The 23618-nt window shown below is 44.9% G+C and overlaps 1 protein-coding gene across 2 annotated transcripts; it reads left to right on the top strand.

Annotated features, from left to right (window-relative positions):
* The first annotated feature begins 6494 nt into the window (after nt 1-6494).
* On the top strand, nt 6495-19962 carry ZNF641 (zinc finger protein 641). 2 transcript variants are annotated; one of them, XM_044755738.2, is made up of 6 exons: nt 6495-6745; nt 9475-9683; nt 10280-10371; nt 11791-11920; nt 12560-12673; nt 13538-19962. In XM_044755738.2, the coding sequence occupies exons 2-6, from the start codon at nt 9500-9502 to the stop codon at nt 14290-14292; spliced, it is 1275 nt and encodes a 424-aa protein (XP_044611673.1). In that variant the 5' UTR covers nt 6495-6745; nt 9475-9499; the 3' UTR covers nt 14293-19962. The 2 variants fall into 2 exon arrangements, with proteins under 2 accessions (XP_044611673.1, XP_044611674.1); XM_044755739.2 differs by lacking the exon at nt 6495-6745 and adding an exon at nt 7181-7405.
* The last annotated feature ends 3656 nt before the right edge of the window (nt 19963-23618 follow it).

Raw genomic sequence — 23618 nt, 5'->3', positions numbered from 1 at the left:
AACAATCTGGTATACTTAAAATAAAAATTAAGAGTCAGAGATAAAAGAATTAAAGATTATATTTTCTGTAACTCATAAATAAAATGTGTTATTAATAAGCAAATAGCTAGATGAAGAAATATCCTATATCCATGAGAAATCTGCTTAGAGTAAGTTTTCATACTACTAAAAAAAAAATTGACAGTTTGAGATTACACCACTTCGAAACTCTCCCAGTGTAACACAATATTTCACAAGTGCTGTCTTGGCCCACTCTTGAAGTCATGGCTAAAACTCTCAATTCTCCTTTGCTGGCAATTTGTCAAACCCCCACCCCAACTACTTGCTTTATCAGGCTCTAACTCCTGACTTACAATACACACATACCCAACTGCCAGAGGCCCCCAGATACCCATTCCAGGGACAGACTTTTTTATCTCAGGCCCACGGAATTGCTCAAACTACCCAATGCCTAGGATGCCTGCGAAACCTAGCTAACTCCATCCTGCTCGCCATACATAAGCACCTCCTGCAATTCCTGCTAACTATTTCCCTGTCCTGGGGTGCAAACCCCTGTGTGGCCCTGCGTGACAGCCTTCTCTGGTTTGGAGCTGTAAGTAACAGAGCTCTGCCTTTCATCTATGTCTTTGAGTTGTGTCCCACCATCAAAAAAATCTTTAAGTCTTATAAAACATCTAGTCTTACCCTGATTGCAACACCAGCTGTCACTAACTGACAGCTGTCTGCACTTGGTCCACTATTTGCACTGACTACAAATTATTTCTGCCAAGTAATTCCCATGGCCAACATCTTACTTTTGAATGGTGCTTTATAAGTTTCACACTGTATGCCTATATTTTTGGTTGTTAGTCCTCACTACGGCTTTTAAGGAAAAGAATAACATAAAATTTGACAGATGAAGTTAAGGCTCTCCTCTCTCACCCAGAGGCACAGCCAGAACGAAGAAACAAATCTTTTGGTTCTCAGTTTAGTGCTATTTCTAGCACACCTTTGTGCCCACTATTTAAGTTAGCATAGTCTTTTTAGTTAGAATTTTCCTGCTTAAAAAGTACACAGAAACTGTTACCTCCTTGTAAGTCCACTCCCTCCTTCTCTCTCAAATTCAAGGACAGTGGGATTTAAGGGTAAGCCACAGAACTTCTTAAGCCTTTTCACCACTACCACCCATTGCCAAGCATAATTTAAGGGACCCTTAGTGCTCTGATACTTCTGGAAAGACAGCTCCTCTAGCCTTAACTCTATCCACAATAGAAGTGAAAGAGGGTCCTCAGAGCTCAACACACTTCTCATGAGACCCTCATTCTACCATACACACTTCATCTACTCAACCCCAACTAACCCTTAAACCTCACCTCACCACTGACAAGCTGACTAGGAGACCAGTCCCAAGAAGGGGGCTATAATTAGAACTGATTATCCACCTCCCTCTGAGAGTACTAATCCCATCATGCCCTATATCTCTGCTTACAGCACTCACCACAGGAATCCTTGGCCTCCAGATCATCCCCCATCATAGAGATTCTTACCCTATTACAGTCCTCTACATGCCTAATTTGAATCAGACTCTAATCCCCAAAACAATCTCTAATTCCTTCCACTGTGACCTCTGGAATTCAGGGTCTGCCATCGACAAAATCCCATGGCTATAGACTGAATGTTTGTGTCCCCCCGCCAAAATTCATATGTTGAAATCTAATTCCCAATGTATTTGGAAGTGAGAACTTCAGGAGGTGACTAGGTCATGAGGGCAGAGTCCTTATGAACGGGATCTGTGCCCTTGTAAAAGAGGCCTCAGAGAGCTCCCTCACCCCTTCCAGCATGTGAAGACACAGGGAGAAGACACCAGAAAGCAGGTTCTCACCAGACACTGACTCTGTTAGCGCCTTGATCTTAGACTTCTCAGCCCCCAGAACTGTGAGAAATCAATGTTCATTGTTGATACGCCACCAAGCCTATGGTATTTTGTTATAGCAGCCCAAACAGACTAAGGCATCCCTTTATCCTTCAACCTCTTTGATAGATGTTTCTTTCACCTCCTTTATCCAACTGAAACCCGGCTACACTTGAGGACACGCACGCTTCCCTTGCAGTCCTCTCAGGGGTGGCTATTTTTTCTCCTAATACTTACATGCCAATGCTTTCCAAACAGTAAATTGTAACTCATTTGTGCATTGTAAATCAATTTAGTGGGTAGTAAAAACAAAACTTCTAAAATAAAGTAATAGAATAGAAAACATCAGCATATACTGCATGTAGTTGAGTGTTGTTTCATGAAAGTTTTGTTTCAATTATACAAATGATGGCTTTTGAATATATATATGTTTGAAAACCACTGCTTTACACCACCTAGGGTTAGAAGCAGAATAAGTGTTCTCTCTGCTCTTTATTGCTGCCTCAAGTACCATTTCCCTTCTTCCTCCTCTAAATAATGTCCTGCTCCTTTGAAGCCGTGCCATCAAACCATTCCACACACTGCCCTTCCTTGTTATTATCACCTACCACACTCCTAGTCACTCTCCCTCTTTCATTAAAGACTCCCTCAACTGGCTTGCTCTCCCACTCTCCATAACCCCATCAGCATTCCTGGTGACTTCAATACCGTGTGGACAATCCATCTCATGCCCTGGGTTGCATTGTACCAGTATGATTATTAAAATACTGAGATATTTTCATAGCCGCTGGTGCCTCCAGAACACTGCATCAGCATTATAGGCTACATCCATTTTGATGGATCCATGCCCATGCTAGTACTGGTGGTTAAATACTTTGAATACTATCAATACTAACACCCTAGCCTCTCAGCTCCTTGACTTTCTCTTACCTTAAATGATGTGTCCACCACCTCGGGCACTCACTCTCAGTCATATCCTATACCCAGGTATTATCAACAACCACAACCCCTCCTGAATCTCCAGTTCAAGCACCCCACTCTGCCGCCTATATTTTCAGCTCACTCCATTCCAGCCAATTTGTCTACCTAACTGAGACTCAGGAATAAAATTTATCTTGCATCCCATCTTTGCACTGTCCATCACTCTACTACCATCCTCGTTTCACCCCCTGTCCAGCTTCAGTTCCTAAGTCTTATCATTTACTGAATTCTTACTATGTATTAAATTGTGTATTTACATCACTTCATTTATCCTACACAACAACCCTATGAAGTAGGTATAATGACACTCATTGTATTGATTAGGAAACAGAGTTATATACATAAATCTTCCCAGGATTATAGAACAAAAAAGTGGAGGTTCTACAATTTTAAATGTCTGAACCACTATTTCCTTAACCATAAACTAGAGATAAAGATAATTTATCTCCCTGAGTTGTGAAGATCACATGTGAGCAAAAGCACTTTGTAATTTGTAAAGTGCTCTACAAATGTTAGTTATAATTACTAACTATTGAGAAGAGGCCCCATTCTTTCTCTCCACAGGAGTCCTAACCTGACACTTCTCTCAATCTTCCTCTTTCCCTTACAGTCACGGACATAGATGAGTAAATTTCTCCATTGCCCTACTGGTAGAAAATTCATCTCTGACATCAAGCTTCAAAACTTTGAATGAAAGAAAAGCAGTGTCATAATGGTGGTTAGGTTTTAATTAGCAGTTGAAAGTATAGTTTCATTACGGCCAAACAGGCTTTATAAGCCAAGCTGATAATTCATTATAATCAAATGACTAATAAAGGAACTTTTATAACACAGTCCTAAACTGGTGAACACCTGCATGGTACTTTCTTATTCAAACCACAGCAGAAGAAGAGTTCAGAAATGAAGGAGCCAAGGCTGACAGGCAAGAGACTGAGTCCCTTAAGGTCTTTTGAAGTCCCATAGAGAACTTGGAACCTTAGATGTCTGGGTCCTCTCCCTGAGCCCCAGAAAGAACACTGCTGTGTCCTAAGGAACTCTGCATTCCACACACTAGAATCTGGCTATGGGTCCAACTCATCCCATTCTGTTGTTCTGAACTCTATCAACAGGGCAGCCCTGGACCACCAAGTTTCCTTAGAATGATATAATTAGACCCATCAGGTATATCACTTCTTTATAACACTAAATATAGTGACTCCCTATTACTTAACAAGGCAAATAAAAAACCCTGACCCATTATTCTAATCTTTCTATCAATTTCCCCATTTCATTTCTTCTCTATTCTAAATAGACACTCCTACATCTGTGTGGTCTTCATCCTGTAGCAGGCCACAGCACATCCATATCTGCCTTCTGATTCTATCCAAGACATTCTTCCTACATTTTGCCTTCAAAGCTGATCTTGAAACTCTTCCACCAGAAAGCCTTAAAATATAGAATCATCTTCCTGCTACTCACAGCATATTTAATTATTCCACCCTGTAACATCATATAGGAGTTTGGACTTGTCCATGTATTACTGTGAACGGTAAGTTACCACTCTGGATAGGTGCACCCGATTATAAGCCTAAGGCCAGGGCTCAATTCCCAATTTCGCGTTTTGGCTCACTTAATGCCCCTGACCCCATGTTGAGATAATATCTACACTTTACAGTTTGTTGATCAGTAGTTAAAGAGATGGCATGTCAAAGCATAATATAAAGGCATTTTACATTTTTTCCCTGTGATGTTTAAAACAAGGTTTTGGCATAAGGTAGATGTTTATTAAATATTAATAACCTACAATAGTACCATTAGGCCAAAGCCTGTTTTGCCTTTTTTTTTTTTAAGGATACAATCTCACACTGGTTTGCTTCCCAGAGAAGAGGAGAGGAGAGTCTGGGTTGCCTCTCATATCTATCTGCCAGCTCTCCCCAAATATCCCTTTCAAGTAAAGTCAGATTTAGGTGCTTGGTTATGTTCAATTTAATATTATGTGGTAGAGACAATGCTAAGCGTTCACCAAACGCCATTTCCTTTTCCACCAGGCACACATACTTTACTTCTCAGCCACTGCTGCAGTTAGACCATGCACCTGAATTCTGGCTGAGGGAATGGGGTGAAAATGATGTATGCCAGTTCCAGGGCTGGCCCCTGATATCTCCAACAAGTCAGCCACAGCTCTCCTTCGTTAGCTGAGGCCCATAGATTAGATGAGTCTAAGGCAAGAGGGGATGGCAGAGTCACAAGATAGAAGAAGCCTGGTCCTTTCATGATTGCAAGGAGCAGACGCCCCACCCACCGGCACCAGCCAAACTGCTACACACTGTGACTTGCACGAAACATAAGCCTTTATTGTGTTGAGCCACTGAGATATTGGTATTGTTAGCCTACCCCAATTAACACACCTTGTATTTATCACCAGTGGTAACATCAATGAAAAGAACCCCCGGACTTAGTTCTAGAACCTAAGAAACAAATCCTGGCTCCACCACTCCTCCCACATACCTTATGATCCCCTCTATAATATGCTGTATACCCTTTCCCAACTACATGTCTAGCACTTTCTCCTCTTTCTCCTTATGGAGCCCTCTCCACTCTTCTCTGCCTCAAGATTTCCTTGAGACCTTCTCTGACCTCCCTCCCATACGTGTTCACTTCTTTGCTCCTAGTGCAGAGTATATTCCTCCATTTTAGCATCTATTACATTTTATTGCAAATATTTGTTGACGTGTTTCTACAGACTGAGTCCTTGAATCCACCAACAATTCCTTTTGGATCCTTGACTCCCAGCATTTAGTTACAACGCGCAGCACATAGCAAAAAATAAATATATATTAAAGGAATGATCGTCACCTATGACCTTAAATAAGTCACTTATTTTTTAAGTCTATAAAATAAAATTTTACAGAATTGTTGTGATGACGAAATAATGGATGTGATTTCCAGATTATAAACAGATTCTAATGGTGATGCGTTTATTCTGTTTTGTAGGCCCTTCTCATCTTTTCCAGTCAAATTCATCTTAATGCTTTGAGGTTGCTCTGTCCCTCAGAAATATAATGCAAACCACATATATACTTTAAAATTTTTAGTAGCCATATTTAAAAAGTTGAAGTAGGTGAAATTAATTTTAATAATATATTTAACCCAATATACCCAAAATACTGCCTATTATCCATTTTACATTTTGTTAACTGTCTCCTAAGTCTGGTGTGTGTGTCACCACACATCTCCATTTGGACAGCCACATGTGGCCAGTGGCTCCCGCAAACTGGACAATGTAGCTGCAAGGCCCACTTCAGACCGCACCGTCTCTGAAGTCGGCCTGGCTCTCCCTCATTGAGAATCAGGGACTCCTCCTCGACGCCCTCTCAAGCGCCTCATCCTCGCTGTCTTGAAACCTAAAAGGTAAGCTCCTTGAGGAATTCCAGACTGTTGTCTCCAGAAATCGCTGCCACAGCGACTGTCTGGCACACGACGAGCGGTCATTAAATGTCGAGGTAACTCGTGAGCCCGTGTGCACAGGACGCGGCGGGAGGCCGAGGGGCCCGGCCGGAAGGCGGTCAGGCAGGGAGCGGGCGCGGGCGAGCGGCCCCGGGAGGCCGCCCTCGGACGCCCGGGCCCACGACGCCCCTGGGGCTCGGCGGCGGGGGACGCGGCAGCCGCGCCCGCCCCTCCCCACGCCCGCGCCGCCGCCGCCGCCGCCGCCGCCGAGCCCCGGAAGCGGGCGGGGATTTCCTGTGCCCGCCCCGCCCGCGCCCGCCGGGCAGCCGTCTCCGCCTGTCGCTGGCTCGGCGGCCGCCGGCTCCGACGAAGCGCAGGGCGGAGGGGAGGGGAGGGGCGGGCGGCGCCCAGGAGGGAGGCACCGGGCCGCAGGCCAAGCCGACCGGGGTGAGTGGGGCTGGCCTGAGGGAGTCGCGGCTGGCGGGAGGGACGCCTGGCTTCCCGGGCGGCGGGTGGGGGCCCGGTCCCCCATGGGGGCGGGTAGGAGCATCGACGCGGCCTCCGGGTCGCTGTCTTCCCCGGGGGTCGGTCCCACTGACATTCTGTGCCCGCCCCTCGCCCTGTCTCCCCGTCCCCATCGTCGCTGTCAGGCCCCGCTGGTCCCCGCCGCTGTCACTCGCGCACAGGTTACCCTGCGTCTCCTTTCTCTCCACTTGCTCATGCCCCAGTTCACGGGAAACCTGTTTTCTGACCTCACTTCCCCTGCTCCGGCTCTGCCTCTCTCGGATTCTCTGAAATCTGACCCTCTCCAGGGGCACTGTGACAAGAAGGAGGGAAGAAGCAACCTTACTCCGGAGCAGGCGCCCGTCCCGCCCACGCCCCAGCCGGGGCAGGGGCCGGGGTTCTGTGACAGAGCGCCGCTCGTCCCTGTGCCCTTGGGCTCCTCATTCCCATAGCAGGGCCCTGTCTCCGTCCTACAGCGCTCGCGGCAAAAACTAACTTCTGCAGGTGCCGTGCGCCCAGATAAGTGAGGAAAGGGGGGAAATGAACGCCGGAGAACCCCGCCTCCAGTAGGCCTTGGATCATCCTGGAGCCAGGAGAAACCAGGTTAGGGCTGACATCTCCACTGCCCAGGGCTGGCTCTGCGAGTGAACATCTTGGGAAATGCAGTCTGAGGACAAGTACCCGCCCCTCCTTTGCTGAGATTTTTGCCAGCGCTTCCACAGGTTTTCTGTCAGTGGTCTGGAGAGGCTCGCCGCTGGCCCCGTGGGCTCTGCAGCAAGAGGCTTCCCATCAAGGGACTCTGGGAAGATGGAGAAATGGGTTTGAGACGGGAGTCCAGATATTTAGCTAGAGTTGTAAAAGCCCTGAGGGAGGATTTGTGAAGAGAGCTAGAGAACAAGGAAGACTTCTGGTGAAGAGGGGAATCTGTGCCTTATGTGTTAAAACTGAAGCGAATACAGGGGCTGGAATTCAGAGGAGAGAGCTAAAATGGAAGTTTCCCTTATTGCTTTATCATGAATTTTCCTTTCTCATGAGAAGTCTCGGAAAAGGAAACCTCCCAATCTGGGAATCAGTCCAGGATGCTCTCATGAGGCCCTGAGACATCTTTGGACTTCTGAGATGAAATGGGAATTTGTTCCCTTCCTGTGTATTGGGCTTAGAATTCCCACCTACCTCTTTTGTCAAAGACAAATAGGCAAGAAAATAAACAACTTGGCATCTGTCATTGCCTATCTTCTGCTCCTGGTTCTTGCATACATTATTGGATGGATGTGAGTGAGCCAGGATAGTTACCAAGGGTCTGACCTGTTTTTGGAAGCCTTTCACTGGCTCTGACTGCTTGGGTGTTGAATAAGAATCACAAAAATATGATGTTGCCAAGCAGAAAGGGACTCTGTGCAGTCTCATAGATTATTTCTCTGCCATAAGGCAGGGAGGCCTCTATCACAACACAAGTGGAACCTGTCCTGCTCCTAAGATGTCCAAAGAAGAGCCCACAACCTGGTCCTGTGCACTGCAGGATTATTGTTAAGAATTTTTCTTATCTAACCTAAATCTTTTCTCTTGCAATCAGGAGAAGAGATCTATATAGAGATAGAAGACATCTGTTTTTTTATTCATTGGTAGCCTCATTCATCAGCCTTCTTTCCTAGGCAAGAGAAAACTGTGTCCATCATTGTTAACTTTTCCCCAATAGCCATATTTCCCACCCCTTTCTTCACTGTTCTTTCTTCGATGTACACACTCTGGCTTCTCCATACCCTTTTTAAAAACTGAATACATTTTTCTAATGATATCTGAGTGATTCTTTCCTGTGTCTCAGGTTCTTTCCTGTGTCTTAAATCCCGGAGCTGTTAATTCACCCCATGTTAGCACCAACTGGTTCTCCTTTTTCCACTTTTAGTTCAAACACTTTCTGTTCTTTTTTACTTTTCCCAATTAGACATAAGCGCCTCACTAATCAACAATTTCTCTTATCCGTTAGGGTTGCTTTCAAGTCTTACACCTGCTTTCCAAGTTAATGGTCTTTCTACCACATTTAATACCAGTTCTCATTGTCTACGTCAGAGTGACAGGTTATAGGTCTGTTTGTTGAGGCTTGTCCTAAGTGAGGCACCATTTGGTTCAGCCTCATAAAGGAGGTGTGTGCTCATGACACATATGCCTTTTGGCTGAGACTTCTACCTATAGTAATCATTTCATTCTAAACTAATTAATGAGAATGGGGCTTGTCACAGAAAATCTTATGTGTAATTACATCCATTTTTGTTGAGTGCAAGTCTGTGTCCATTCCTTACTGAATGTTTCCAGATTGCTTACTTTACTGTATTTTCAGTGGTTGAAATTAATGGATAGCTTTTCAATTTCCAAGATTATTCTTTTTTTTTAAATGAAGTTCTTCTACCTTTTAAGGATATTCTCTTTCTACCATGAGGTCCCCAAAATAACCATTAGTGACTTTGCTGTGTAGCACCTGCTCATTTCTTAGTTCCTCCAAGAGGCTTGGCTCAGGCTCAGTTGATTGGAACACACATCAAGCTTTTAAAGTTCATCTTCCATCAAGCTCCTCTTATCCACTTTCATCTTTTCTCCCTGGGCTGTTCTCCATAACTCCCTTAGGAATATTACCTCTTTCCATTTTCATGGGGACAGCTGATATGAATTTGTTCCAGGTCACAGTTTGGGTTTGCAGCAAAAATGCTTTCAGAACAGACAGCAGCCCTGGGGACAGGATGGGAGTCAATGAATGTCCAGCTGGATGGAGCAGAGCCCCAGGTGGAAAGGGGAACCCAGGAAGAGGGGCCATGGAGAACAGCCCCAGAGCCCCTGGAGCACCTGTGCTGTGATCTTGAAGAGGAGCCCCAGTCCCTTCAGGAGAAGGGTGAGAGCCCAGAGGGTGTGTGTGTGGGAAGCACAGCACAGAGCAGTCTCCTAATCTCTGTTCAAAAAGTATAGTTGATCCCCAAATTGCTAGGACTGAACAGCATAACCAGTGCCAGGACTAGTCCATTCTTCCTGGGCCCTCGTCACAGGAATTTAGGAGCTCCTGGATTCTGCAAACCATATAACTGGGCTTCTCCTTCTTGTATAATTGCTCCCTCCAGTGCTGCAAGTGCATGGTTAGTGGTATTGAATGTAGGAGACAAAAGAAGTGACAGCAACACTGATTACTGTTGGGGAACACACCCAGTAAGATGCACTTTGTAAGATGAAAATTACATTCAAATAATATCAGTTCACATCACAGCTAGTCTTGTAGAGATGGAGGACATAAAAGCTCTACTAAGAACCAATCAATACCCTTACAGACCATCTTGAGGGAAGGTCTCTTGTACTACATTTATGCATTTGAGTTTTACCAATGGGCATAGATATAGGACAAAATGTGACCCTTAAGCCCTTCTAAAATGGGGCCCAGGGTCTTACTGGGAAAGGGTGGATGATCCATCTCTAATGGTTCCTTTCTCCCCTCCCCAGCTCAGTCTGCTCCCTGGGTTCCTGCCATTCCCCAGGAGGGGAGCACTGGAGACTGGGAGATGGCAGCGGCACTTCTTGCAGCTGGATCACAGGTGGGCTGTGTGCTTCCCTTGGCCTCTACCAGGGTCTCATCACTGCTGCCTTTCCGTAGCCTTAGCATCATCCCATTGATTTGTAGTTTCACATGGTCACTATCAGTATGTTCATCTTATAACTGAGCAGATTCTCTCCCTTTCCAAGGGGCTCATAATACGCTTGAAAAAATGAATGGAGGCATAACAAGAAGAGGGGAATTCCTAAAGGTTAGGTTTTCTTTTTTTTTTGGCTGTGTTATCCACAGGAGGATTTTAAGAACAATTCATTAATGTCCTTTAAGAAATAAATCTGGGAGCTAGCCCTGATGGCCTGGTGGTTAAGGTTTGGCATGCTCCACTTCGGTGGCCTGGGGTTTGCTTCCTGGGCACAGAACTACACCTCTTGTCTGTCAGTAGCCATGCTGTGGCGGCAGCTCACATAGAAGAACCAGAAGAACTTACAACTATACACAACTGTATATACTGGGGCTTTGCGGGGGGAAAAAAGGAAGAAAAAAGGAGGAAGACTGGAAACAGATGTTAGCTCAGGAAAAATCTTCCCCTGCAAAAATTAAAATAAAAAAAAGAAAAATCTGGAAAAATTGAGAGGACCTGAAGGAAGCTTGAAAGAACATAAAGTGGACAGGATTGGGTGGATGATGGAGATTTATGGAAAAAAGAGAAGATAGAAAGATGTAAAGAGGGGCAGAGCAAGAGAGAGAAAAATAGGTGTAGATTCAGAGGCAATGGGAGAGCCATGGAAGGATAATAATAATAGTAGTAGCTACACTCCCAGAGTGCTTACCATGCTTGCTATTCTCTGAGTGCTTCGTGTATATTAACTCATCTAACCCTGAGAGAGACTCAACTGTCCCCATTTTACAGTTGATAAAATAGAGCAGGAAGAGATTGAAGCATTTGTGCAAGGTCACACTACTAATAAGTGGTAGAGCTAGGAGTCGTTTGGCTCCAGAATCTGGCCTCCTAACTGCCATACTGTGCTGCCTCGAAAGATAAGGATATGGCATGACAGGGTTGGGGAGAGAAAGAATGTTCTGTCTGTATCATTTTGTGCTGGTAGGAAAGGAAAGGTCAAGTGGAGTAAGGAGGAGCTAGTACACAATTTTTGCAATGAAAAGAATAAGACAGGTGAGAAGAGACTGGGAAGACACCTGTAGTTAAACAGGAGCAATGAGTCTGTGGTGCTTCCAACTTCTCAGGGTCCCACTTGGGAAGCTCCTCTATAGACATTATCCTCACTCACTGACCATTATCTTTACCCCTCTCCTCATTTCCCCTTCACCAAAACTGTGAGGGACCTCTGGGCAATTCTTCTAGGTCCTTTCCTGCTCTCTCTCCTCTCCTACATGAGCCTTTTATACTGAGAACACATTTTCCTTAAGGAACATCTGCTGACCAGGCTACATTTTGTTTCAGGGCCTGGTAACCATCAAGGATGTGTCACTGTGCTTCTCTCAGGAGGAGTGGCGGAGCCTGGACCCCTCTCAGACAGACTTTTATGGAGAATATGTCATGCAGGAAAACTGTGGGATAGTGGTTTCTCTAAGTAAGCATGACCTTCCCCAGCCACTAAAAGATTGTACTCTGGGAGGATGGAGCCATCTGCTCCAAGGATGTTGGGCAGTGTCTGTCTAGGGTTCATTCCTTGGCAGGGAATCTGTCTAGGCTCCCACCAAAGAAAAAGAAGTAGGCCTAATCCAAGGAGAATGGAAGTGATGTGTCATTTTTTAAAAACAACAGCAAAATAATGCTGAATTATAGAGAAGAGGACTTTAGACTCTTCTTGTTTGAGAATTGGGATGTTCTTACAAAGCATAGAGAGGACATGTAAGAGATGGAACTGAGTCCTTGGAAACTCAGAAACCATCTAGGGTAAGATGGGAGTGCAGGGGGTGGGACAGCTGTAGTCGGGCTAATTAAGTGAAGTTATGACCAGAAAGGACACTTGGGCTGGAAGTATTTGAAATTTGATTGGAAGAGAACAGATTCATTGGGAAAGAGTGTGATTTTCTAGAAGAAAGAAGAGGGACTTAACAAAAATGGGAAGAGGGGGCAAGGGAGAGGTCTGAATCTGGCCTTCTTTTATCTAGAGTTCCAAGGAATAATCTAAAAAACAGCTTTTTTCAGAAATATAATATTACCAGTTGAACTCATTGCCATCTCTGTTTTCCTTTCCTGTGGGCAGGATTTCCAATTCCCAAACTGGACATGCTTTCTCAATTAGAAGGAGGGGAAGAACAATGGGTCCCTGACCCCCAGGACTTAGAGGAGAGGGACATCCTGAGGGTCACATATACAGGTAAGGACCTAGAATAGACTTGCAGCCACTGCCTTCACCCCTCTTGGAGTGTCATCATTACGTGTCCTTCTGATCCCTCCTCTGCCTCAGAGAGTTACAGAGTTGAAGGGTTTAGAGATCTTTTTCTTCAAAAGCAAGACAGTGAAGCAGAAAGGTTTAGAGGGCAGGCTCTGGAGCCAACTTTGTGGATTTGAATCCAGGACCATACCTGTGGGACCTTGGAAAAGTAATTAACCTCTCTTTGGGTTCCTGATCTTTAAATTATTGTGAGATTTAAAATGTTAGCCTAGTAGAACAGTATCAGGCACATAATAAGCACTCAATAAATGTTAATTGTTGTTGTTATTGTTCAACCTCCCACCCATTGTGGAAACGCCTTCCACAGAGTCTCTAGTATTGCTGACAGGTGGTCACCCAGCCAGTGATGACTGCAGCACATTCCGTAACTCTCTCCATCTGTGCTTAGGCAGGAAGATGGTGATTAATAGTAAATAAATAAAAGAAATAAATAACAACAATAACATAAGACCATTTACTAAGTGCTTACTATGTGCAGGTGCTGTGCTCTCTACCTTATAACACCTACATTATAATTGCTCCCATTTTACAAAAGAAGAAATGAAGGCTTACAGACATTAAATGGGAAAGCTGAAATTCAAAATTGGGTACTCTGCCTCCTAAACCTAGGATTTTAACCTCTACATGTCTTGCACTGTCTTGTACAACATTAGAAGCTGTTTTCTCAGGACTCCTGGGGTGAGGTTTAGGCCCCTAATAGGTATCATACAGCCTCCCTGTGACTTGGCTCCTGGGGTACTCTCTTGTGACTCCCCTCTTGGGATCGGTATTTTCCCTTCTCCACAGGAGATGGAAGTGAGCATGAGGGGGATACCCCTGAACTAGAAGCAGAACCTCCCAGAATGTTATCTAGTGTGTCCGAAGATACTGTGCTCTGGAACCCAGAGCAGGATGAGAGCTGGGATTCCATGTCCAGGAGCTCCAGAGGAATGCTCCTAGGCCCACCTTTTCTTCAGGAAGATAGCTTCTCAAACCTTCTGTGTAGCACAGAGATGGATTCCCTGTTAAGACCGCACACATGCCCCCAATGTGGGAAACAGTTTGTGTGGGGCTCCCACCTTGCCAGGCACCAGCAAACACACACTGGGGAGAGGCCCTACAGCTGCCTCAAGTGTGAGAAGAGCTTCGGGCGAAGACATCACCTGATCCGGCACCAGAAAACCCACCTACATGACAAGCCCAGCAGGTGCTCTGAGTGTGGCAAGAATTTCCGATGCAACTCCCATCTGGCCAGCCACCAGAGAGTGCATGCAGAAGGCAAATCCTGCAAGGGCCAAGAGGTTGGAGAGAGCCCTGGGGCTAGGAAACGGCAGCGCGCCCCACCGGCACCAAAGTGCCATGTGTGCACCGAGTGTGGGAAGAGCTTTGGCCGACGGCACCACCTGGTGAGACACTGGCTGACTCATACAGGGGAGAAGCCCTTTCAGTGCCCTCGCTGTGAGAAGAGCTTCGGCCGTAAACATCACCTGGACAGGCACCTGCTGACCCATCAGGGACAAAGTCCCCGGAGCAGCTGGGACAGAGGGACATCTGTCTTTTGAAATCTGTTTCTGCTGCAGCTGTGGTCACATCTGTCAGCTGGTGCTATCAGGAGTCTCTGCCAGAGCTGCCCCTCTTCTGCACCTCAGTGGCCAGATTCATAAGCCCTGGCCCCATCCCCAGAAAGATGAGGTTTCAGTTTGGGCCAGAGCGTTTCTCACCAGTTCTGTGAGATACCACATAAAATAGAATCCTTTGGGCAAAACTTTTGGGAAACAAGTGCTTACATGGGCTGATATTCAGCCTGAGCCCATTCTCAAGGGTGCAGTGGTACTAGCAATTTATGACTGAGGTCCATTTTGATTGGAGCCTATGCCATACCAGTTGTTAACTATTTTGAGTATCACATTTGTATACCATAACTTTTATATTCTCTCTATATGTAGAGAGAGAGAGACTCTACTGGCATATTAAAGGCTCTGAAAACTTATGCAGCAGAACAAATTGTTAAGCCTCCTTTAATGCAGTGTTTCCTAAATTTATTTGACCTCAGTATCCTTTCTATCTCACATCCCACAGAACTGGTGACTCCATGAAACACTCTGGTGAACACTGGGTTAGAGAGTAATGAGGAAACAGGAAAAAGATAGTGATCAGGCACCCAGAGCCCCCTTTTTATATTCAAATGAAAGCCAAGGGGCAGACCTCATTCCTGGGTGGGTCTATCATCCTTACTCCAATCATCCAAATATATATCCACACCTCTCACCCCCACCTGCTGAAAAATAGAATAACCTTTTCACCCCCTATTCCTGTTCCCTTCATCCTGCACATACATATATCCAGCTGAGAGATCACACTACAATGCTAAGAGATGACCTTTATACCCACAAGTAACCCAGGCCCACACAGAAGAAAAAAACTTTATCCCCTTGAACAGACCCCTCTCCTCTTGACTGTGTCTTTATGTGTCTATGTGTATCTTTGTGCAGGGTCTTTGAAGAGAGCATGCAAAGTGCAAACTGTACAAGCTAGATTTTCTAGCGGTTGTGTTCTGGGGATGAGGGTAGTAGGGATTGTATGGGGTTTTTTGTTTTTGTTTCAAGATAGGAAGTAACCTGAGCGATGATTAAGGGAGCCCTAGTGGAAAGGGTTAAGTGGTGGGTTATGTTGTGGGCGTCGAGGTATAAAGCCTTCCCCAGTATCACTGAGGTCAAGGCAACTGTGGATATATATGTCTACATCTGACTCTCTGGGCTACAGATTCTTTTTGCCTGGGAGGAAGGAGAAAGAGACATCCTCAGTAAGGCAAGCTTTTTCTTGATTTCAAGCAAAGTGCGTATAGAAGCTTTGTGTCGAGTGGGGTTTTTGTCTTGTTTTAAGTGCTGGGAAATGAGGGCAGGAATCATAGTTGCAGGTTGTTGTCATCACTCTCGTTTGACCTTGATTGCCTCATCAAGGGAGCAGAGTTATTCTTGAGGATCTCATTCTCCCAGAAACAGAACTTTGGGGGAAATGGCTATGGTTTAGCTTTTCAGCTGGTGCAGGGTAATGAGCTTTCTGGTTGGTTGTCCTCCCAATTCTGGGAAGATGTCCACTCTAAGACTGTTAACTCCAGGACTTGCATAAGTGTTGTAGCATCTGTTAGTTGATGAGTTGGCCATTGTTTCTCTTTATTGATGATGTGTTAATACCAGTCTTATAATTTAAAAGTTACGTCGTATGTAGGAGCAGTTTGGGATTGGGGGGGAGAAGAGAAAAGAGGATGGAAGTGGGATATTTTTTCTTTAATGCTTAGATTCTGGGTTTTCATTAACATGCTTATTTCTCAACCACAATTGGTCAATTAAACAGGCAAGAGGAAGTGAGCTGCAACAACCTAGTTCAATGACTGTCCCATTTGCTTAGGAAAAACTGGGTGAATCACAGCTCCTCAGTCCTGGACCCAGATGGAGCTGAAAATAGGATTATTTTGCTGACTGGGCCTCTTAGATTGGATATTACTTGAGCAACCCAGCACCCACCTCCCTTCTGCTGCTCAGAGCGGCCTTCCCTCTTTGCCTGGAACATACTTCTCTTGCTGTGTTCCTAGGAATAGAGCAAAATGGCCAGGCTTTTATGGTGGCCTTGTCCTAGATCCTCAGAGACAGAAGCGTTTTAGGATCAGTATTAGGAGATGCCCCAAGTAAGAGGAAAGTAATGGATTCCAGTGGTAAAACTGGACTATGCCATTTCTTTTACCCTCCCACTATGCCTCAATTCATTAATGCAAATCATCTATATGTAAGCAATGGTTCAGAATCTGTTTTGGGTCACAGACCCTTTTGAGAATCTGATAAAAATCAGAAACTCACTTTGGAGAAAAATACATATTAGCAATTTGCTGCATTTTGCATACACATTTAGCAGGTTCAGAGCCCATCCGTGGAATCACTAAACTGAGGTCAAAGAAAGGAAGATACCCTGACCCAGTATGGTCATTATATATATTTGTGTCAAGAATTACAAGGCAAGGATCACTAAATATTTTAAGGACTAAGATACCAGAGGCAGTAGGGTATAAGAATAGTCTGGTCTTTAATGACTAAATGGTATTGCTTACATTCTACTCTGTTTTTTAAAAAGAGATATGACATGCTGACAAATGCAGCTCCTCACAAACCTTGTTTTAAAGACTCGTGGGAGGTGACTCTCCATACTATCAGATCACACCTCTTAATAAGCAGATGATAACCTCCAGCCTTTGATGTGTTTTAGTAATTGTCAGGGTAGAAAGTGACGGCCCCAAGAGTAGGTACATAGCACCCAACTGAAAGGTATCAAGGAGTCTAAGGGCCTTCTGCAGAAGGGGCATCCCTTTAGGTCATTTCTCGTGTACTTCTGTCTTCTCTACCTCGGTCCAACACCACTTCCCTTGGACAAAAAATAAAATAAGCAACAGCCATTAGATGGGTGAATAGATTTGAATGATTTTTTCCCACAGGGAATCAGCCTCAAATTCCCATCTTCCTCCCAACTCCCTCTGCCAAATGTTCACCCTGTCCCCTTTAAATAAAAAATGCCTCTGTGTTCTCTCTGGGCAAAATGTAAAATAGAGAAATCCATCTTCAGGAACCTGTCCCTTTTTTCCCCTCTATGGTGATTCTACCCTATTCAGGGCCCAAGTGTCCTCCCCGCCCCATCCCCCACCCCCATCAAAGTATCTCTGCAAAGCATCCCTTACACTGGAGAACATAACCCAAAGTGTTATCTTTTCCCAGAGCTGTTTACATTTTAAGCCTTACCTCTGATAGTGTAAGTGGAAGGAAAAGCTTTTCCCTTGATAGAGTGATGTTATGCCTTCAGGAAGCTAAAGGGGTGATAATTTGGGAGAAAATCCTTCCCTTTCCAGCACTCCTGCAATCAGATCACTGTTTCCTATTTCCATCAAGGGCAATGAGAGCCCTGACTAAGAACCAGAGATGCCAGAAGACAGGTTCTTTCCATCTCTATTCAGATGCATGCACTGGGGTGAGCGGGGCTGGGCAATAACAGAAAAGTGAAATCTATTCCCTTAGACCCCTTGGAGATCCTGAGACGGCAAAATTTCCTTCTATTCCCTGGAGTGCTATATTAGGTTACAGGTCTCAAAATGTGGTCTTTGGACCAGCAGCATCAATATCACCTGGGAACTTGTTTTAGGAATGCAAGTTCTAAGGCTCCATCTCAGACAAAGTGAATCAGAAACTCTGGGGGTGAAGCCCAGCAATCAGTCTTTTAATATACGTTCCAGGGTATCTAATGTGTGCTAAAGTTTGAGAACCACTGGCTAGGAGATTCAAATTCCATTTCAATCAGTGGTACCTCACCCTCTTCAAATGGTGAGAGAGGGGTTCTTCACACTTCTGTTGTCAGATTTGTTTTCTGCAACTTCTTTAGGCTAGTTACTCCTCAGTTGTGTTACCCTTGAGTCCAAAGGTCTTCATCCTTAAATTAGTGAAAGGACTGGGTTAGTCACCAATTTCAGAAACCAGTGGGGCAACAACCAAGCTGCTGTGATTGGCTGGGGCTGGAGCTTTTAAAATGGGCACTGAGGATTTATGCATCCAGAAATCTGAAAGGACAAAAAGGAGCAGATACCTCAAGGGAAATCCAATGTAAAACTGAAAAGCTGACACCCAAGGAAATGGTCCTCCTTTGCTAGTTATCTGGTTCTTTTCTATGCCTAATAAGTTGCCCTGGAGACAAGCAGGGTAGGCATTCAGCACAGAGGTAGAGAGTAAGGCCAGCTGTCTCAAGCCCTTAAGGACCCAAGTTTTCCAATCTCACAATTGCATTGAACACCAATAAGTGCCATGTAAGGGATTTCTAATGATGATTTGGCCTACCTTATGGGCAGGGCAACAGGAGCACCAGAGAACCCCTGGGACACAAGAAGGAACCAGGATCATTTAGTTAGATGTGACACAAGTGAGATTTGAACCCAGACTCTGCTTACTAGGTAGCGGTAACCAATTTGCCTATGTCAAAAATGCATTCTCCTGCTTTTAAAATTCTGTCCAATTCAGGCTGTGGGAAGGGATCTGTCTTGTAGGTCATGGCCCTATTACCTCTTCCAGCTCCTTTCCTGGGCACACCCACGAGGGCGGAGTGAACTGACAGTTGCCAACCTCCCACCTCTGTGGGGATCTCCAAGGTCAGAAGGTTAGAGTGAACTTAAGTTTCTTTGGGGGAGGTCAGGAGTCGCCTTCTCCAAGGCAGAGAAGCTTGGCTATGGGTTTCTTCAACTCCAGGCCTCAGGCTCTCTCCCTCTTTCCTTTCCTGTCACCACTCTCGTTTTCCCAGTAAGCGGGGCTCTTCCTCCAGTCTTCACTCCCACTTCTCTTTTTCAGGTGATTTGGTTTGGTATTTTGTTTTGCCTGGGGAATGCCACACCTTCCCAAGGGTATTCATTCTTCCCAATCCCTATCCTTCTCCTTCCATCAGAGTTTCTCTCTTGAAGCTTCTGGCCAGTTCTGTTCCCTCATGAGCCCACTTGCTCTCTGTCTCTCTGCCTATTGTCCAGTTTCTTTTCTGTCAGCTTTAAGCCTATTAAGCAGAGTCATTCCTCAAACTTCCCACTTTCGTCCCTCAAATTCCTAGCTTGGCTGTAGCAGCTCAGCTGCCATCTCACCACTCTACATCTTTCTCTCTCTCATGCACACGTCCCTACATCCAGATTTGGCCAAGGTTGCCAGTAGTGCCAAATCCAGGCCCTTTATTCCATTTTCTACAGGCTCTTCTTCCCTGTAGCCTCCAAAGTGGCCTTCTACTTTTTGTTATTTTGATTTACTCAGTCCCTTCTTGTCTCTTGTGGCTCCTGAGAATCAGTCTCAATTCTACAAGCCATTTTCTGTGTCCATACTACATGCCAGGCACTGGCTGTTCCAGGCCTGTGAGATCTAGTTTTACCATGGTCCCTGTACTCAGGATGTTCCTCAGCTGAGCCCTCCCCTGCCACCACTTTCCTACAATGCCTCATGACACTGTGTGCCAAGGCGCCTCTTCCAGGAAGCTTTGGGGGTATATACCCACTTGCCATCCAACCTATCTGCTCTGTGCCTGCCAGATTTCTAGCCATTGTCTGACTTGGTTCCCTCTGATGGACTGTGAACTTCCCAAGGATTACCCAATGGGGGACTTTCATCTGTATCCTTAGGGATCTATAATATGCTCTTTATGGTCCCTGTGAGTTGAATAAAGGATGTATTGGCTGTGTCATTGATTTCCTCTCTCGGTCCTCTCCTCTACTCCTCCCTCCATTCTTAGTTCTTCTCTCTTGATAAAAGGGCTGCAACAGAGTGGGTGACACCAGACAGCTGGTGGAGGGGGGGAGTCATGCAGTCTCATGCAAGCCCCCTTGGCACCCCTCCCAAAATATAAGCCTCCAGATGCCACAAGTTAGGCTTCCCTGCTTCCCTCCTGATGTTCTGGCTCTCAGAAGTCACTCCCCAGTCATCCAGCAGGAACTCAACCCAACCTGGAGACTGGGATGAAGGGAGGGTGCAGGGGTGCAGCAGAGTGCCTAGCAGAGCCGTGCCTGGGGTGAGGCAGTGAGGGCCTAGGATGCACATTTAAGGAGGCCCTCCGTCTCAGGGTTGTCGGGGTCGTTCAAGTGCTGGCCCTGCTCTTGGGAGACCCTGACAGTGCTGATCTGGAGTCTGGAGCCTGAGGTGGTGGTGGTGACTGTGAATTGACTCCCTAGGCAAATTTGCAATAATTGGAAATTTGGGGGGAGCCAGGGGAGGCATGCACAGTTGAGGTTAGGCAGGAACCAGGTCCGCCAGACTCATTTGCCTTTGAGGGTGAAGAGGCTGGACACCTGGCAGAGCGTATTGAGAGGACAGGGTAAGAAATAGTGTGAGAGAAACGCGGAAGGCTGGCATGGGGGAAACTGCCAGCCTCTGACCCACTGACAGGGCCTCCCGCCCATGTTGCTTCACTAGGGTGGGGAGAGGGATCCACCTTGAGTGCAATCCAAAGACTTTGCTCTTTCTCCAGGAGAGTTGCCTTAAAGAGCTTCAGCCTACTGCTTAGAGGAGGATTTGCCTTTTCTGCAGCTTTCTGAACACCAGCCAGGCTGTTTTGTCACCAGCCTCCCTGCTTCCTATGATTCCCTATCTTCTTGTGTTGACTCTAACTTCCCCCAATCACTTGGAGTAATACTTTTGACAAGTCTGGTCTTTCCCCTAACCAAAAAGGGGAGGAGGGGGGGAACTGACAAGAAGGGGAGGAGAAACACAGCTGTGTTGTTCATTGAAGCCCCTGTTCTCTCAGCCAGCTCCAGTGGACTATTGAAATCTGACTTCCTTCTCCTTACTCTATCAGTACCTTTCCCAGCCTCATCCCAGTTCTCATGCTGACACCCCCTCAGCCTTCAGTTCCTCTCTTCCAAATCCTTTGGCTTTGGGGGGGGGGGAGTTTGGTGGGGAAGATTGGCCCTAGCTAAAATCTGTTGCCAGTCTTCCTCTTTTTGCTTGAAGAAGATTGTCACTAACATCTGTGCTAGTTTTCTTCTATTTTATATGGGATGCCACCACAACGTGGCTCGATGAGCAATGTGTAGGTCCATGCCCAGAATCCAAACCCATGAACCCAGGGCACCAAAGCAGAGCGTGCGAACTTAACCGCTACGCCACTGGGTGTCCCTGGATTTTTTTTTAAGTCCTTTCGTGATATGGTGCCCCCTTAGTAACTTCCCAAACAACAACCTGCTTTCCTTTCCTTGCTGGGCACTTAGGTGTTGGCTGGAGTGATCTCCAGCCCAACCAGACAGCCTTGTCATGTTAGAGCTCCCCAGAGGAGGAGGAAGAACAGGAGAGATATGTTGCTTTGAGACCACTGACAAATGGAGATGTTTGCATGTTCTGAAAACATGCCCCTCCCCCGGCAAGAAACTTGTAAATCATTAAAACACTCAGTGTAGAAATAAACCTAAACTTCTGAACTTTACCTACATAAAAAAGATGTCTCATAGAGTTGAGTAGATGGTGAGGCCACACTCAACATCTATAACTGTAGCAAAAGCAGCACCAGATTTGCAGTTAAAAGTCAATTTCTAAATTGTACATTTTCTAAATATTAGCTTTTTTACTTAAGATCTAAGAGATTGAGGTGAAGGTGAAATGAATAATGCATACAAAACTACAAATCGCCTTATAAATGAAAAAGGTACAATTAACTATTACATGGAAATTTCTACCTTATTTTTGAACAAGGTACAATTTATCTGATTCTGAAAACAAGTACAAAGAAGATATAGTAAAGCGTCTCATTTCTATGTATCCACTACAATTCCCATCACCTTCCCCTCACAATAGAGAACCACTTAGGTTTTTTTGTGTGTGTATCCTTCCAGAGTTTCTTTATACAATTGCGGAGAGAGATATTTTCACTTTACACAAAAGGTAGTCTGGTAGACTCATGTCTTGAATGTTTTTTTCCATTAATGTATCTTGGGGAGCTTGTCATAACAACACATAGAGAATCTCCTCCTTTTTACAGCTGCATGCTGTTTGTATGGAAGCTTCACATGTAGGCCGCCGCCTAGTGATACTGAGTGTATTTCCATTTTTTTGTTAATGCTGAACTAAATACCATGGACATAAGTCTTTGCACAAATACATTTATATCTCAAAGAAAAATTCTTAAAAGTGGTTCTGCTGGGTCAAAGGATATTTGCATGTGTAATTTTGAAAGCCATATTCCCTCCATTGGGGTCATGGAGATTTACACTCCCAGTAGCATTGTATGTGAGCACCTGTTTCTCCACAGCCTCACTGATAGAGTAGGTTCTCAAACATTTTGGATCGATTAAAAATGCTGTCTTAGTGTTTTGATGTGCATTTCTCTTATGAGTAAAATTGCACCTTTTTCGTATTTTTAATAGCCATTTATATTTTTGTTAACCGTTTCTTCCACAACCATCCAATATTTGATGCTAGAGGGCATCTAACGTTTGTTATAATTCTAAAGTCCAACAATTTTCTGATGATCATTGCACTGGGAAGTTGAGATAAAAGAATTGAGGTCAGGGACATTCCATTTGCTCTGACTAAAGTTAAAAACCCTAATACTCCACTCGAATGTGAGCACTTAAAAGTGGAGATTAGTTTTATCCATCTTTATTCCCAGCAAAGGACCCAGAATCTTGCAGGCACTTAGTCATTAATGAACACTAGAGATGAGATTAGCTATTCTTGGGAATTCCTTCCACAGAAGTACCTAGCTTGCATTATGAACTAGATAATCTGGATAGCCTGCCAATGAGTTAAGGTCATTTCTTATATTTCATCAGAGTACAGCCATCCTAAAACCTATCAATGAAAAATAATCTGAAATAACCATTGTTAGCTACATAAGGTCAAGGTCTGGCATTTAATAAATTTGATAAGTTTACCGAGTGAATGAATGCAAGTTTGTTTAAATAAAGAAATCAAGACAACACAAACAGAAGTGTAATGATTTTTAGGAAATCTAGAAAATGAATTGTTGCCAGTGTCCTTCTCCTCCTATCTTAGGGGAACAGGCTTTCTAATTCTAGACCATCTGGTTCTTTAGGTAAAAATATCCCAGGACTATAAAGGGGCAATGCATCTGGCTATCATAAGGGTATCTGATTAACTTTGTTCTAATTGTGTTCAATAGACAATGTTTCTCACTGCCTCTTTTCAGATGGCTCCTAGTGTCTGATTCTGTTTGCTTCATTCTGCCACTCATAGACAATTCAGGTGCACAGGAAACCTAATTACAGGCTTACAGGGAAAATTTCAAAGTTCAAATCATCTATAGATGAGATACACTGCAAGCATTTTGCTGTTACTCAGCTTTGCATAGGCTTAAAGCGGCAATTGTCAATTAAGGGTGTGAG

The sequence above is a fragment of the Equus asinus genome, chromosome 22 (assembly GCF_041296235.1).
Source record: "Equus asinus isolate D_3611 breed Donkey chromosome 22, EquAss-T2T_v2, whole genome shotgun sequence".
Lineage (NCBI taxonomy): Eukaryota > Metazoa > Chordata > Mammalia > Perissodactyla > Equidae > Equus > Equus asinus.
This window is presented reverse-complemented; position numbering and strand designations above follow the sequence as displayed.

Coding starts and splice junctions, on each gene's coding strand:
- ZNF641 (XM_044755738.2), top strand. CDS start 9,500: ATGCTTTCAGAACAGACAGCAGCCCTGGGGACAGGATGGGAGTCAATG. Junction 9,684..10,279: donor CCAGTCCCTTCAGGAGAAGG/GTGAGAGCCCAG, acceptor TCCCCTCCCCAG/CTCAGTCTGCTCCCTGGGTT. Junction 12,674..13,537: donor CCTGAGGGTCACATATACAG/GTAAGGACCTAG, acceptor CCTTCTCCACAG/GAGATGGAAGTGAGCATGAG.